The following is a 15,669-nucleotide window of genomic DNA, read 5'->3' on the forward strand; positions in this document are numbered from 1 at the left end:
ACACCTGCTGAATACATACGTTTTTAAAGACAGGTGCGTGTCCGTTCTCCTCAAAAATACAGACTTTCTGGCAGCCAGGACAAAGCCTGAGGAAGAGGCAGTTTGATTCTTGGAAAACAGGTGTGATTTGTCTCTTAAGCAGAAGGACTAAGTTGCTGGGGCTGGTCTTCCCTGGGCATGCGTGGCCCAGCTGTGGCCCAGAACGGCCCAGAGGAAGGGAGGGGCTGGCAGCCCGTGGCTGGATAGTCCCCTGCGGACTGTGGTCTAACTGCCTGGCCTCCCCCATGACAGCGCACCCTGCACGCAGGATCCGGAGGCCCCAGATGGGTCCCAACGCCGCTCGGACACACCAGAGACCAGGACAGGTGCCTTGCCACCTGGCTGTCTGCGCCAGGCAGGGTCGGGCTAGGGGCAAGCCGGGCCCTGATGCGGGGATGGGTGAAGAGGCTAGGTAGACCTTTTTCTTTATCTATTTATTTATTTTAAGACAAAACTTATATTTGAAGACCACAGTCTGATAAAAGGAAAAATTAGTTAACACTCAACTAGTTAACCAGCGACCACAGGCGATCTCAAGGCGACCACGAGTCGCCACCAACCCCACGACGCACACGGCTCCTCTCTTGTGGCCCCAGATCCCATGGGGCCAGGCGACCTGCCCGGGGGGAGCCCAGGTCCGGCCCGGGGGTGTTCAAAGCCAGAGTCGTTTCCCCAGGTTTCACTGCGGACCTTCTCCATATGCTGCCACACAGACCTTACCTGTCAGCCCGTTTACACTCACACACCCGTGTGACCGCCACCCAGACGGAGACAGAACGCTCCCGTCAGCTCCAAGAGTCCCGGGGGCCCTCCCACCAGCCCCCAGGGGCCGCCACACGGACTCCCACCGCCCCTGGGAATCGTCCTGTCTTGAGCGTCCTACAGCCGGAACCGGGGGTGGGCTCTGTGTCTGGAGCTTTCTTCCAGGTTCTTCAGAGACCCACCTACGCTACTGAGCGGCCGCCGCTTCACTGCTTTCCATCCCCGGTCATATTCCACTGACAAGCACTCTACGGTGCGTCTGCAGCCGCCACCGACGGACAGGTGGGCTGTTCCCACTTCAGGCCGTCGGTGACAAGCGCCACCTCGAACGTTCCCGGCGGCCCCTGGTGGACAAAGGCGGGAGATGCGGGGTCACAGGGTAGACACGTGCTTCCCTTTCTTCAAAGCACAGCAGTTCCCCGAAGTGGCCAGCCCGCCCGGAACGGCCAGCGACGTGGGAGTGCCCGCTCATCTCTGTCCCTCGGGGTCCCCGTGGCGGGTGGGCGGCGGGCTCGCCCCACGGCTTTCACCTCCATGTCTCTGCTGACCCGTCACGACGGGCAGCCTTGGCGCCCGCTCACTGGCCACCTGCAGGCCTTCCACACGTTTCTGCTGAGGTGATTCTTGCTCTACTGTGCCTGTGGGTTCTGTTGGGTTCACCTCCTGGCCCGGGGCCTCCCCTCCACGCTCCCCCAGCATCTCCAGTGGAGCACAGACTTCGAGTGCACTTGGCCATTCTGTTCTTTCTGGGCTGTGCCTGCCCGGGCCAAGGTCGTAAACGTCTTCTCTGACGCTTTCTGCTATGAGCTCAGGACTCTCCCTCGCACTCTCAGGCCTCTGATCCATCTCCCGCTAATCCGTGCGTGGGAACACGGGGGCAACACTCACTGTCCTCCCACAGGCCACCCAGCCATACCAGCAGCTATCCTGCCTTCACCACTCTGTGTCTCTATCTGATGCCCCGTGGCCGTAACACCCGGATCCACCAGCGGACTGGGGTCCACCTTCACTGGTCACGCCCGCCCTTGCACCAATGCCACACCGACGCGAGGACATGGCTTTACAGGACGTCTCGAAATCCGGGGGTGTGAACGTTCCACGTGTGCTCTGTCCTACAAGGCCTGGGATCGGACCGCCAAGGTCAGCGGAAGCCCTGCTGGATGCAAGCGGGGCGGCCGGGACCAGTCCGCACACACGGCGCGAGCTCCACACAGACCTTCTCGCTTCTCCAGTCGCAGCTGAAGGGTCTCCCATGTCACTGCTGACATAGTCCGAGGTACCCCAGAGTTCCTGGTCCCATCGTGCATGACCCGTTTTCACTTTCTGGCTGCTGGTTGCCGATATCACAGCTCGTTCTGGCTACCAACCCCGCTCCCTGCAATTTCACAAGATTCAGACCTGTTTCGGGAACATGCGTGTAGATTCTTCTGGACTTTCCAGGCACAATGATGTCGTCTGTGATTTCTTTCTTTGCCTTTTTGCTTCCCAAACTTCATGAAACTTCGTGCCTTATTTCTTGTTCCTGCTCGACTGCGAACAGTGCTCTGGGGAACAGCGTGGGGAGAGCAGACATCCTGGCCCACACCACCCGGCCCTCGACCTCGCAGCCCACCCAAGCTCCCACAGCTGACGTCGGGCAGCTAACTGCACAGCAGGTAACTGTTCCCCGAGGGGAAAACAAGGACAAACCCGTGCACCTGCCATGCAGGGCCTCCTGCCGACGTCAGAGGCTGCGCCTTGGCTGCGAATGTCCTCGGCAGAGCAACGGGGCCCAGGAGGACATGCGAGAAGCTGACACTGAGTCGGTCACACCTGCAGAAATCCAAGTCTGACTGTCCTCTATCCACTGACCTGATTTTTTTCAGGCTAAGAACTTCGCAAGAGACAGCGTCGTCTGGTTAGCAAGTGCAAGTGGGATCTAATCACGGAATTACCCCAGGCCTCTCACGTGGGCGGAGCCTCCAACCCTCATGTTGGGGGCTTCCCACAGAGGCTCGGGCCTGTCGGCCTGTTACGGTTGAGTATAACCCCCCTACGAGAGGTCTGTGCGGTGCCAGCCCCTGGCACCTCAGAACTTGACCTGATTTCAAGACGGGGTCATTATGGAAGTCAAGTTAAAATGAGGTCACTGCCAGCACCCTACTCTGGTGTGACCTGTGTCCTGGAGTTTGCAAGGGGGAAATTCAGACACAAAGACAGACGCACAGAGAGAAAACACCACGAAAACTCGGAGGGAATGTCCAAGATGGCAGCCACCAGCAGCAGCGGGGGGAGAAGCCCAGAAGAGACACAGTGCCCACAGTCTCGGAGGGCACTGACCCTGCCGAGCCCCGACCTCAGACTTCTGGCCTCCGGAAGGGGTCACGGGCCTCTACTGCTGAAGCCCCCCAGTCCGTGGTGCGTCCAGGAGCCCCAAAGACGCAGGCACAGGCTCCCGAACAAGAGCAGTGTTTGCCAGCATAACCTGCAAGGCAGCCCTTGTGCTGCTGGGTATCGTCCAACTAGTTAAAAAGTCAGTGTGGAAACTGGACCCCAAGCCCAGCAGGCCAACGACAGGCGACCTACAGCGCTAGAGAGGTAGGGAGCTGGCCTGCCCTGATGGGAGGAGCCAGAGGAGGTGGGGCCTCCAAGAGACCCTGTCTGTCTCCATCACCCTGGGTCCACCCCAGACGGGGGCCATCGAATCGCCCCGCAAGGCTCGCCAGAACGCATGTCCATGTGTGGACCCCCTGGGGCTTACCTTGCCTCTCCCCGGGGTGCCCCGGCTGCGTGGGCAGGTGCCCCGGCATCCCTGTGTCCGAGGCAGGGTGACCCAGACGACCCGAGCATGTGGGGAGCAAGCTCAGTTTCGGGCCCTCGGATGCCGCTCACGCCGGGCCTCACCCTGCGTCACGGAGGTCCTGTCCTTGGAGGCGAGGTTGTTTCTACTAGAGTCACCGGGGTTTAGATACGGATTCTAACAAGCAGTTCATAAACAAAGACCTCAGGGGAACCAGAGCTGAGCCTCTGGTGGAATCTAACCCTGGAAAACCGGGAAAAACAGCCAAAACGGGTACAGATAAATTTGTTTTTAATAAAGGAGTTAATTTTCTTTCAATCCTATATAAAACAATAGCAATTAAAAACTTCATTTTTGAAAGTAAAATATTTACATATGAACAAGTAACTGTGCAAAATTTACATGAAAAAATGGAAAGACAGGGATTTCCTAAAAGACGAAATAAAAGGTGTAACATTTGTGGGCGTAAAAATACTGATCCGCGTTCGGTTCACACTCCCGCGAAGTCCCGTCTGGCGTGAGGATTCACACGGAGAAGCCAAAGTATTTACAGTCATAAAAGTACTATCAATAGACAATTTAATACAATAACCTCTGAAAATATAAAGAACCAATTAGTATATTTGTAATAAAAAAATAGGTACAAAGAAGGGGCTTTGCTCTGGACATCTGTAAAGTTGGCCCACAGCTTGCTTACAGTCTCTTAGCAAAATAATTATAGTTTACATAGCCATCTTCATGTTATGTGCCAAAAATTATGTACAATTACTGACAAAATACACCAACCATTTTTCAACACTTGATTCACACTGAGAAACAGTCTTTTGATGATTCTTCTCAACTTTGATTTTATTTCATCTAAGTTTCCACTTTTAGCTAAAAAACACAGTGCAAGTAAAATATATTTATGCTGAAAAGGTTTTCATTTCTTTTAACTTTACAGCTTTACAAACTCGAGCAAATAAAACGCGTCTGTACAGATGCCGACCGCACATTCGGAAGGAGCCACCGCGGCCGCCCCGGAGCAGAGAGGGGACCACGCTCTGAGCGAGCGCGACCAGCTCCGTGCCCCTTGGGGACTCTGGCGAGGGAGGGGACGGGGACATAAATAGTCTAAAAAATCAGTTTGCTTTGCCAACTGACTAATACAAAAATAAAATAAATGAAATGAGGTCATTGCTGTAGACACACACCTACGCAGTAAGTTGGGTTGAATAAAACAAAATGCACAAATAATGTAGAAACCGCTACGAGGTGACAGAGGGCAGCTAATTATTTGCTAAACGATTCCATCAGTTTTTAGATATGGCTTGTTTGGCAAGAAGGCCACTCAAAGATGAGTTAAGAGTTAACTGTCCGTTCAGAGCGCCCACGGCCTCTGTTCTCGGTTACAGAAACGTGTCTTCTTCCGAACTGAAGAGCGGACTTAGAAACGGGAATATAAAACTGTTTCGTTGTAAAGAGGTGGCTGTTTTTTAAACAATATCCCATTTGCTTGTTACAAAAGGCGTCATCTGCAAATATATAAAAACGTGCCAGGCGTCTCCGTCCGCGGCGCCGCACCCGCCCCATGCTACTTGAGGAGTGCCTTGTAGAGCAGCAGTGAATGGCTTGTCTCACGCTCATTCTCTAAACAAAATATGAGGTCCCTGAGGTTGACCCGCGTGATCCTTTGTCTTGTGAACTGTCTGGGGGTTCCAACGCCGGAGCCGCCTGGGACCGCGGAGCCTGGGCCCGACCCCTGGTGGCGAGAAAGGAGAAGACAGCCGGGTTAGTGGCGCACACAGGTGGGCGTGACCCACAGCGCTGGAAGGGCGGGTCCGAGCCGGGTGCTGGCCCCAGGACTGCACACACCTGGGGCCACTCACATTTCCCTACAGGTGTCCCAAGGAACCCTGGTGCTGGAGGAAGCCAGGCCGGGGTCAGGCTCCCTCCCGCAGGCCTGCTCCTCGAGCTGGAGTGCTTTACGAGTGCCTAATGGGGAGGGGGTGCGAGCAGAGGGACACGTTTCCAGCTGGACAGGCAGGACCAATGCCACACCTGGGCCCAGTGGTGTCATCCCCGCTTTGCTGACAAGGGAACATTCCCAACGCCGCAAAGTCTAAACTCCTGGACGGGGCAGGCTGGTGGTCAGCCGGCTGGCACGCTGTGCTGCCCTGATCCCCAGGCTGGTCTGAGTGAGACCCCGTCTGCTGTGTCCGGGCTAAAAGCAGCGCTTTGGTTCAGGGCCTGCCCCGCCGGGGGAAAGGCCGAGTTTCTGCAGGAGCTTGTGGCACGGAGGTGCCGGGGCCGGTTTTCCTGGAAGCATCGTGGCCGCATCCATAGGACACTCCGGGGCTCAAACCACACGCCTGAGGGGCACTCGTCTTCGCTGGGAATGAAGACTGTCTGCATTCTGATGGTTGACGTTGCTCACGTATGTTGCGGGAGCAAACATGACCACGGCATGTTCACAGCCGTCGCCAGTTCACAGAGGCGGGAGGACCGAGTTCTCAGCCCCACCCAGACCGGGCCGCAGTTCCGGGAGCCGGCCAGCAGGTGGCAGGCGAGGACCACAGCACCCGCCGGCCGCCCGCGCTCCGGCACCCGGTCGCCACCGCCTGAGCCCCGTCCACCGGGCTGGGCCCGGCCGCTCCGTCCCTGAGCACACTCGGCTTCCACCTCAACTGCCCTCCTTTCCCCTTCAGACGCCCGCCCCCACCAAGGTCCCCCCAGCGCACTCCTGCGGGGGCGGCTCTTCCTCGTTTCAAAGAGCGATTCCGGTTTTCTCAGCGGGTCCGCAGCAGCCCTAGCGCGTTTGGGGCAAGAGCCCGCAGGGCCTGCGACGAACACGACGTCCGGGGGCGGGGGGGGGGGGGGGGGGGGCGGGGGGGCGGCAGGAGCACGGCGGCCGTCCGGGCCGCACACCACAGGGAGAGGCCAGTTTCCGGAAGGAAAGCGACACGCGACGGTGGCCTGCCCTCCCCACCCCGGGGCTGACGCTGCGGCCGACCTCGAGGCTCGAGGGGGCTGGTGCGGCCACGCGGAGAACAGATGCGAAAAGTCAGAAATGGAGACAGATAAGCCTTCACTGTAACAGACCACAGGAATCAAAACCGTGGCAGAGCTTTCTGGTTCTGACGGGCGCGTGTCGGGCCCAGGCGGGCTCTGAAGGTCAGCGAGAAACTAGAGCTTCTCGTGGTTCTGCGCGGTTCCACAAAAAGCCACGTTCCAAGACATCCGACGTGACAGAGCACGTCTAACTGCAGGGCGGGCCCTGCGGTGGCCCTGAGCCGCAAGGCAGCCAACCCCACACCCCGGCCCAGAAGACAGAACACTCTGCCGGGCCCGGGCGGCGTTGGGAGTGCGAGGCAGCGCTGGGGGCCGCGGTGGAGGCCCCGGTGGAGGCGGCGGTGGACAGGACCACGCCCGCCAGCAGCCGCGCCCACCGAGGGCTGTTCGGTTCCCTGCTTTTGTGGGCACGGGGCTACAAATGCCACGACCTCGGGCAGGGTGCTGATGCCCGCGGCACGTCTCCTCCCTGGCAAATGGAGCCTCCCTGACACGGGACCACCGGCAAGACGGCCAAGGGAAGCTATTTCTTCTGAAGGCGGCCCTGCCACGGTCAAAACGGCTCCATCCATCCGACAGTCAACAAACACCTGATGTAAAACCAATCGGAAAGAAAAACCCCGTTCGTCCCAATCCCACCTGGCCGGCGGGATCAAGCTCACTCGGGAGCCCATCGGCGCCGCCACGGCTCCAAGAACAGGAACCCCCAGGCCCTCAGCCGAGGCGGCGCTCAAGGCTGCTCCTGTGACCCCAGGGCCAGCTGGACCCCCAGCCGCTCAGGCTGACCTGCCAGAGGGCCCGACAGAACCTAACAGCACAGGCTCCAACGGCTCACTCTCCTGCCCTCGCAATGGCGTGGTTCCCAAACTCGTTTCCACCCAGCTCTACGCCCCTTCTGCCCAGAGCACAGAGCACACCCGCGCAGACGGGAGGAGTGGTGGCCGCGGTAAACACTCCAGTACTCGGCTGAGGAGGACGCACTCTGCTCACAGGGTGAGGACAGCACGTTGCCACCGAGTCACGCCGGCAGCGCCCTCCCTCTCCCCAGAAACAACCCAGAGCAAGGAGGGCAAGTCTACGCAGACACGACTCCATCCGCATGATGTGAAGACGAGAGCACCTGCTCGGAAGCCCCCCAAGGGAGCAGAACTAGCCCGTCTCTGCAGCGCCCCACGGCCCCCATGGAGCCCAGATCGGGGGGAAGCCCGTGAGGGGCCACGGTCCAGCAAAACCCGGCCCAGAATGGCTTCTGGGTGCCACCCGCCCCCCAGTCTGAGCGCCCAGAGCACAGACATGGACGGGCGCGGGCAGAGTCCTCAGAACACAGAGCCCCTGACAAGAGCAGTCTGAAAACCAGGTACGAAAAGGGAAAGAAGTAAAGGGGCATTTGGGGTCCCATGAAACAGAACCTCACATCAGAGGACACAGGATCCTTTGGTTACAACACACGACCTTCCACGCCCCCACCCCCGGACCTCTGCGTTAGTAAGTGCTTCTCAACTCACTGCCGTGATTCCCCCACCCACCTCTTGTGAGGATGGTGCCACCCCTTGGCAGAGTCCCCCGGAAGGCCTTGGTGCAGGGTCTGACCAACACAACCAACACGAACAAAAACCCCCCGGCTAGGCTACCCGACTTTCCAGCTCTGGCAGAAGAGGGCACCCAGACCGCGAGTCTTACGAGACGCCCAACCACCAGGAAAAACGCACGAGAGGGAGATCAGCAAATCCATAAAGAATCACCACAAAAGTCAGAAAACGGAACCCACACGCATCGGAGACAAACCCCATCTGGGAACACAAGAACACGAAGACAGCACGTTCAATGACAAAAAACGTCCTCGAGCGTGTGAGGACAGAAAACCGCACCAAAACCTGAAATAGTGACACAGAAGGAGATTAAGAATCAGGGGCCTGAGTAGCACAGCCAGTGCGGCGTCCGACTCCCGGGTTTGGCTCAGGCTGTGATCCCGGGACCGTGAGACAGAGCCCCGCACCGGCTCCGAGCAGTCTGCTTTCCGGACGCTCTCTCCCTCTCCCTCGCCCCTCCTTCCCCACTCACACGTGCTCTCTCTCTAAAATAAACAAACAAAATCTTAAAAACAGACAGAAATAAGAGTTGACTGAATGCAAGAAAACAAGAAAGGAAACAAAATCGTGTCAGAAATTAGTAAAGTTAACCGCGAGGCACCAAGCAGAGAAACCGTGATGAAGCAAGGCGGCCAGCGAGGGGCACACACACCGCCGGCCCGGGGAAGGCCCGCACTGCCTGATCAGAGCCTCGGAAGGAGGAAAACAGGCTCGGGAGCAAGAGAGACACTGAAACCAGAACCCGAGAGAACATTCTGGGAAACAGAGACTGAAACCTGCGTCCTATCAACTCTGACGCTTCCTCAAGGGAAAGACTACTTTTCAAAGAGGCAGACGAGGCCTCCAGGGAAAGAGAAAATAAGGTACAAAGGGAAGAGAATCGCCTGGCATCAGCCGTTCAAAACCAACTTACAGAGCGAGGCGACCACGGACCCGCAGTCACAGAACGACTGGAAGAAAGTGCGAACCGAGGATTTTATGTCCAGCCAGACTGTCCTCCCCATCAAAGCCCCAGAAGGACCGTCTTCCACAGACAAATGTCAGGGGACCAAGGCCTTCCTGGGGACTCTGCCGTGGGATGGGCATCAATCACGGAACAGGTGGGTGGGGGAACCACGGCAACGCCACGGGAGAAGCGCTTACAAACGCAGAGGTCGGGGGAAGGTCATGTGTTGTAACCAGGAAGCAGAGAGCCGGGAAAAGACCACACGGGACAGGCTCACCGGCGGCCATGAGGCAGTGGCTGGACCCCAGGACCCACAGGAACCAAGAAGCTGAACAGTTAAGTGAAAACCAAGGGACAGAAGACGTTTAATAAGGTTTACATGCAAAAGTAACCCAAATATAATTCTAAACCTTCTAAAAACAAAAAATGTTAACTCAAGAGCAAAGAACATACCCTTTAGAGGAAGACAATCACAGCAAATATTAAAAATACACATAATTATAAAAATGTGAAAGAGAAAAGACCGAGCATGTTGGTCATTATCAATAAAGGTGAACGGGCTTCATTCATTCATCTATTCAAAGGAAATCTTTTCTGTTCAGCTCAGAAAACAAGACTGAGCGTGTGCTGCAGACAGGAGACGTGGCTACCACCAGGAAGGGGGGACAGAGGTTTTCCAGGACAGAGTCAGAGAGAGCAGCACGATGGTACGAACTCGGGACACAGAAGTCAAGCCCACTGCACAAACGGGTATCTTCTGAACGGTGAGAGTGACAGCTCACAGAACAAGTGACACGTAGGAACACGTAGGCACCAGAGAACACGCACACCCAGCCCCTCACTGCAAAGCAGGAGCTGCAGGAGATAAAGACAGAAACACACTAATAACGGAGGCTTCGGATTGCCGCACCCAAGACAAAACACATCGAATCAACAAAAATAATCCAGGATACCGGACACCGGTCAGCGTGATCAGCAGGGTACGTGTCACGGAGAACCATGAAGCTCTCTACCCTACCGTGAGAATACGCCCACTCTGAGGCACCCACGGCACAGTCACAAACACGGACGACCCAGGATGCCATCACACGGGCAAGACCAGACACTAGGACTGCACGCAGTATAGGTGACATAGGGAGGCCCCTGCTGCACGGCTAGCGACGCACGAGACCGTCCAGAGGGGGCTGCCCATGTGCCTCACATCCCCCCAACAGCCCCCCAGCCGTGCAGACACTCTCGTGCACGCAGCTACCGAACCCGGCACAGTCTGCGCACGGGGCGGAGGTCAACCAGCCGCAGCACGCGGGTTGCTACAGGACAGAGGCCGGAGGATCTTTCTGAAAGGAGATCGAGTTCCGGAGTACGTTAGTGACAACAGAGCGTGCGGAGGGGCCTGCACACGGCCCTTCAAGGAAGGTAAAAGGGGGCATAAGAAAATGCGGGTGGTGTGCGGAGTGAACACGGGCCGCAGGGGAGGGGGCGGGAACGGCGAAGACGGCGCTCCGTGTCTGCAGGGCTGTCCACAGCTCTGCTCCCTAGAACCTCAAGGCCCCAAAATCGAACTACAGTCAACCAGATGCGGGGGAGTCGGCACGGGACCCAAACGGCAACACAAGCGCCTCGAACGTACTGAGCCGCGCAAACGGAGCAGCAGAACCAGCGGAAGAAAACCAGCCACCGCGGTAGCTCCAGTGCAGAACGCCCGCTCGGCCTTCAGAGGAGCCCAGACCCGCCCCGCCCACGGCACCACAGCGCCGGCTGGGACGCGGGCAGCGGGCGCTCTCGCGCGTGGCTGGCGGGAATGCCACGTGGCCCAGCGCCTCGGAAGGCAGCTTGGAAGGCCATGTCTGCCACACCGAGCGTCCAAGCCACACACTGCAGCAACCGCGCACCGTGGGCATTTCCCTAAAGAGCGGAAAGCTCACGTCCACACAAAACCTCCCCCGGTGCCATCAGCAGCTGCGCCCGTGACTGCCAACCTTGGAAGCAACCAAGGCGTCTTCAGCAGGCGACGGACACGACACACGGGGGTCCATCCCGACGCGGGGACTGGATTCAGGGCGGACAAGGTGAGATGCGCTCTCAAGCCGCAGAAGCCGGGAGGGAGCCCACCCGGGACGGCCGCTCGCCACTGTGATTCCAGCTCTGTGACCTTCTGGAAAAGGCACATGGACAGAGACGTAGAGACCAGTGGTCACAGGGTTAGCTGGAGGTGGGTGGGGAGACGGGGGGAGACAAGCTCGTGGTGCCCAGGGGGACCACTCCGTGTGATGCGATGAAGCCGGGAAGCAGGTCCCGACGGGGCCTTCCCGACCCGCAGAGCGCACGGCGCCACAGTGACCCGAGGGTGACCTCGGACTTGGGGGTGATGCGGCGTGTCCATGTGAGCTCATCCTTGTACGACCTGCACCGCTCGGGGAGGCCGTGCGTGGGGGGGGGGTGGGGCGGCGGGCATGCGGGGAATCTCTGTACCTTCGCCCGGTTGGGCTGTGAACCTAAAGCCGCTCTAAAGCATGAAAATCCATCGTAATTGTAAAAAATTAAATTCTGAAAAACAATCGGATAAGGTCTTGTTGACAGTCCTTCACTGTGATAACTCGTACAGGAGAGAGCGGAGCGAGGGCCACACAGAAACGCTCTAGCACGTCCCTAACTTTTCCACGAGTCTAAAATTAGTTCAAGATAAACAACTTTTTTAAAAAGGAAATACTCCTAAACTAAAAAAAAGGAAAAGGAACGGAGCACTACCTGTGGTGACGAAAGGCACAAACGTCCCCCTGAAGCCCAAACACAGGCAAAAGCAACAACGTACAAAAGAACTCCCCAGAACGGTCTCTGGCGACCTGCTTCTTCCCACTGTGCTGCTCAGGTCCCCGTGCTCCACTGCCAGCTGCTGCCTCGCGCCCGGCTCTCCCTGCGGGTCTGGAAGCTCTTCCCACTCCTTAGCACGTACTGCGGACACATCTTAACACCCGAGTCAAAGTTAATCAGTATGCTTTTCCCATCTGCCTCCCGCCCCTCCCAGCACAGGGACCCCAGCAGCCAAAGTGGCTGGGGAGCTGGTCCTGCTGAGCGGATGACCGGACGCGCTGCGCATGGTGGGAACCTGCGTCCTCACGGAGAAGGACTCATCAGCAAGGACTCATCAGCAGACCGGAGTCAGGGCACCGGCAGGAGCGCAGAGGCTGCGTCGGAGACAGGGAGGGCAGATGCGCGCGTGCACACCTGAACTTGAGTGAACGCCCCTGGGCCAAGAAACCGGGAGCCCCACAGCATCCGACCCACACACAGCTCAGACCCCAGCCTCCACACACCAGCCCCCCTCCCCGAAGGGAACCAGGGCTCCTGGCAGAGTGCTGGGGGGCAGGGAAGCACCAGAGGCTTCGGGACGCCACTCATGCCGGTAAGAGCACGATGCTTCAAGAACGAGGGAGACATTTCAAAAGGATATAGAAACCAGCTTGAAGGAGCTTCCACTGCCCAAATCTAGAAATAACGAGAGTATTGATTACAACCCACTGAATACAACAGGTGTCCACGGTCCCTGCCACGGTGCCGAGCAAACAAACACGCACAGGGATGAAGGGAGGAGGGCGCTGCGTGCGCAGGAGACAACTAGCAGGTGCAGAAGGGCCCGCGGACACGCCGTCACACTGGCCCCTGTGATGGTGGCCGTGGGCACTGGGTGCTGAGGCTGGTGGAGGACAGGGGCAGCCTCTGCGGGATCCTGGAGCATGTCCTCCCCAAGTGCCGACACACACTGACGGAACCAAAGGGACGACACTGGGGCACGTGGCTGAGCAGACACCCGGGGCCATGGCGCAGGTCAGCAGGAAGGTCCCCACACACGGGCCACCTGCTGTGATGGGCTCCACAGAGGACCCGTCGTGACGGAGGCATCTCTGCCCGTCACCGGACTCTGAGTGAATGTCACCTATGCACGCAATCCCGTCCTCTTCAGCACTGTCCAGAGCAGGACATCCAGAACAGAACTGCATGGTGTGCCTGCCGGTGCCCCACATGGGGCCGGAGATGCTGCTGGGCTGTGGGCCAGGTGGGAGCAGGTGGGAGGACGGGCAGCCTTGCGCCTGGGAGGCTGTGTGGCCCCGTGCCCGACAGTGCCCGACAGCACCCCTCAGCGCCTCCCAGAGCCGGCCCCTGGGGGTGCAGGACACCCATCCCAGGGAGGCTGTGTGTACATACGTGCAGCACACACACACGCACGTGAGAAACCGTGAGGGCTGCAGGCAATGCAACCTCCAGAAGCTAAGCGGAGTCCTGTGCGCCACTCCCACAACTTCCCTGTAGGTTGAAACTATTCTCAGTGGGGAAAAAGCTCTCTGTTTTCAAGAAAATCACTATATCCTGGGAAGGAAAAGGCGCAGCTGTTTCTTGATCCTCCCAAAGGCCCATGTAAGACTTATGGCAACCAGACGGCAACACCAAAAACGAGCAGACCGGATCTAGACCCAAGTCAGCAGAGATAAGCCACAGGCAGCCTGAACAGTACCAGAGAACCGTGCAGGACAAGCCAGAGACACAAATAGGCACCGCCAGGCCTGGAAACCCAGCAGGCCCTCAGAGAGGGAGGCAGCGGCTGTGCCCGGGGCTGGGTCTGTCCAGGTCGCAGCAGCGGCCACACGGCCTCCCCAGAGTTCCCATCAGCACAGGACCTCTCGCGGGTGAGACCGTGAGGCGGGAAACTGAAGCAGAGCGTATTGGGGCAGTGGGGACCAAGGGTGGTCCAGGAGCATGTCGGGGAGGAAGCAGTGCTGCGGGGCCTGGGAGACAAGCAGACGCGTTTCGTCACCATACGAGGATGTCAGAGGAGCTCCAGGAAGCTCACAGATAACCTCAGACTCCACCTCCTCTTAAAAGTTCAAGAAAACTAAATCCACATGCAAGGGACACAGGAAAGCGCCAAGGCCGATCGCAGAGAAGTCAGCACGAGGAGAAAGAAGGTAAGGAGGGTGAATGGCGCCTGCACCGAGAGCGCAAACACCAGGAACACACGTTAAAACAACGGACCGAAACTGTAACGTTCTATCTTAAGACAACTTAAAAGACAGTAAGAAAACAGCAGCAGTCGCGAGAGAGAAGCTGGAACCCACAGAGCTTGGACACGAGGTGCCAGAATCCGGACAAATGAGAAGGGAAACCGCAGAAGCAGAGCCGCCAGGGGCCGCCTGAGGACGGCGCGGGCAGGCAAGGGGCTGCGAGGGGGCAGGATGGCAACGGCAAAGTCGACACAAGGCCCCACGGCCGGGACCCCCGGAGAGGAAGCCGGGGGAGACCACCAGGAGAGAAGGTGCTCTGGAATCAAAACACACCTGCCCCTGTGGTTGGAAGGACTCGGCCCCAGAATGCTGACCCAGGCGGACCCAGGCTGACCAATTCCAAGTACAATTAGAGATGCTTAAAAAAAAAAAAAAAATGGAATCCTTTGGGCAAAAAGAACACGACATCCAAGAGGAGTATAGTGAGACCATCACCAGGCCTGAACGGCAACACTCCATGCTGGGAACAGACACCCAGGGTGACATGGTTAACGTTCTCAAGGAAAGAAAACGGGAGCCAAGGACTGCAAGGCGATCGAAGCGGACCTTTGGGGACACAGGACACAAACCGCCGTCCGTGTGTGAGAACTCGGGGATGCTGACCCAAGAACCACCCCACAGACCGTGACAGAGAACGAGACTCAGACAACCCAAGAGATGACAGACACTGCCAGCGTGGAAGTCCGACCCTCGGGAACCACCGCTGAGGGCGGCTGAGAGGGGCAGAGGCAGAGCGTGGCGGCGCGACGGCGCGCGCACCTTCAGCTGCGAGTGAGGAACGTGTGCGGCCACCACGGGCGTCATGGCAGCACGGCCGGCCCGCGGGAAGACCCCGCTCCCGCCCCGGCACCCAGCCCGCCCAGCCCACCCAGCCAGACGCCGGAGGGCCTTCCCCTGGGAGGAGAGCTCACTCCCAAGAGTGACAGCCACTGCACCCAAGCCTCAGGCCAAACCCGGGCAGGGAAGGTGGGGCGTGGCGGGGTCCCACCTGGTCCCGGGGGCGCCGACAGCAAAGTGAAAACCAAAGCACACGGTCTGGGGGAAGCGCCTGCTGTCAGGAGTGCCAGCACTCCTCAGAGGAGACGAAGCCCGTCCCTCACCCTGTCACGACAACATCCAGCATCGAGCAGCAACCACTAGACGTGCAAAGAAACGGGAGCGCGAGACCCGCCGCTGCGGGGAGAAGCGGTGACCAGAGACGGACACTGAGGCGGCCCGGACACTGGTCTCGCAAACACACTAAAGCAGCTTCTCTACAGGGGCCAAGGAGGAGGCCCTCTGTGCCGGCCCGGGAGCAGACAGGGAACCCCAGCAAGAGTCAGAAGCCCCGGGAAAGACCGACTGGAAACTCCAGAGGCACAAACACGCCAGCAACTCAGAGTGTCACTGGGTGGGCGCCACAGCTTTCCCCGCTGACGCCGCAGCTCCGCATGCTCGGGGGACCCA

The 15,669-nt window shown here is 58.5% G+C and overlaps 1 protein-coding gene across 1 annotated transcript in view; it reads right to left on the reverse strand.

Annotated features, from left to right (window-relative positions):
- Window positions 1–3,854: 3,854 nt before the first annotated feature.
- Window positions 3,855–15,669, reverse strand: part of TAF4 (TATA-box binding protein associated factor 4) — a 63,788-nt gene continuing 51,973 nt past the window's right edge. The window contains exon 15 of the mRNA XM_047744642.1: window positions 3,855–5,321. Coding sequence (XP_047600598.1) covers window positions 5,154–5,321 — 168 coding nt within the window. The 3' untranslated portion in view covers window positions 3,855–5,153. The remainder of the gene's footprint in view (window positions 5,322–15,669) is intronic.

This window comes from Lutra lutra, chromosome 9 (assembly GCF_902655055.1).
Source record: "Lutra lutra chromosome 9, mLutLut1.2, whole genome shotgun sequence".
Lineage (NCBI taxonomy): Eukaryota > Metazoa > Chordata > Mammalia > Carnivora > Mustelidae > Lutra > Lutra lutra.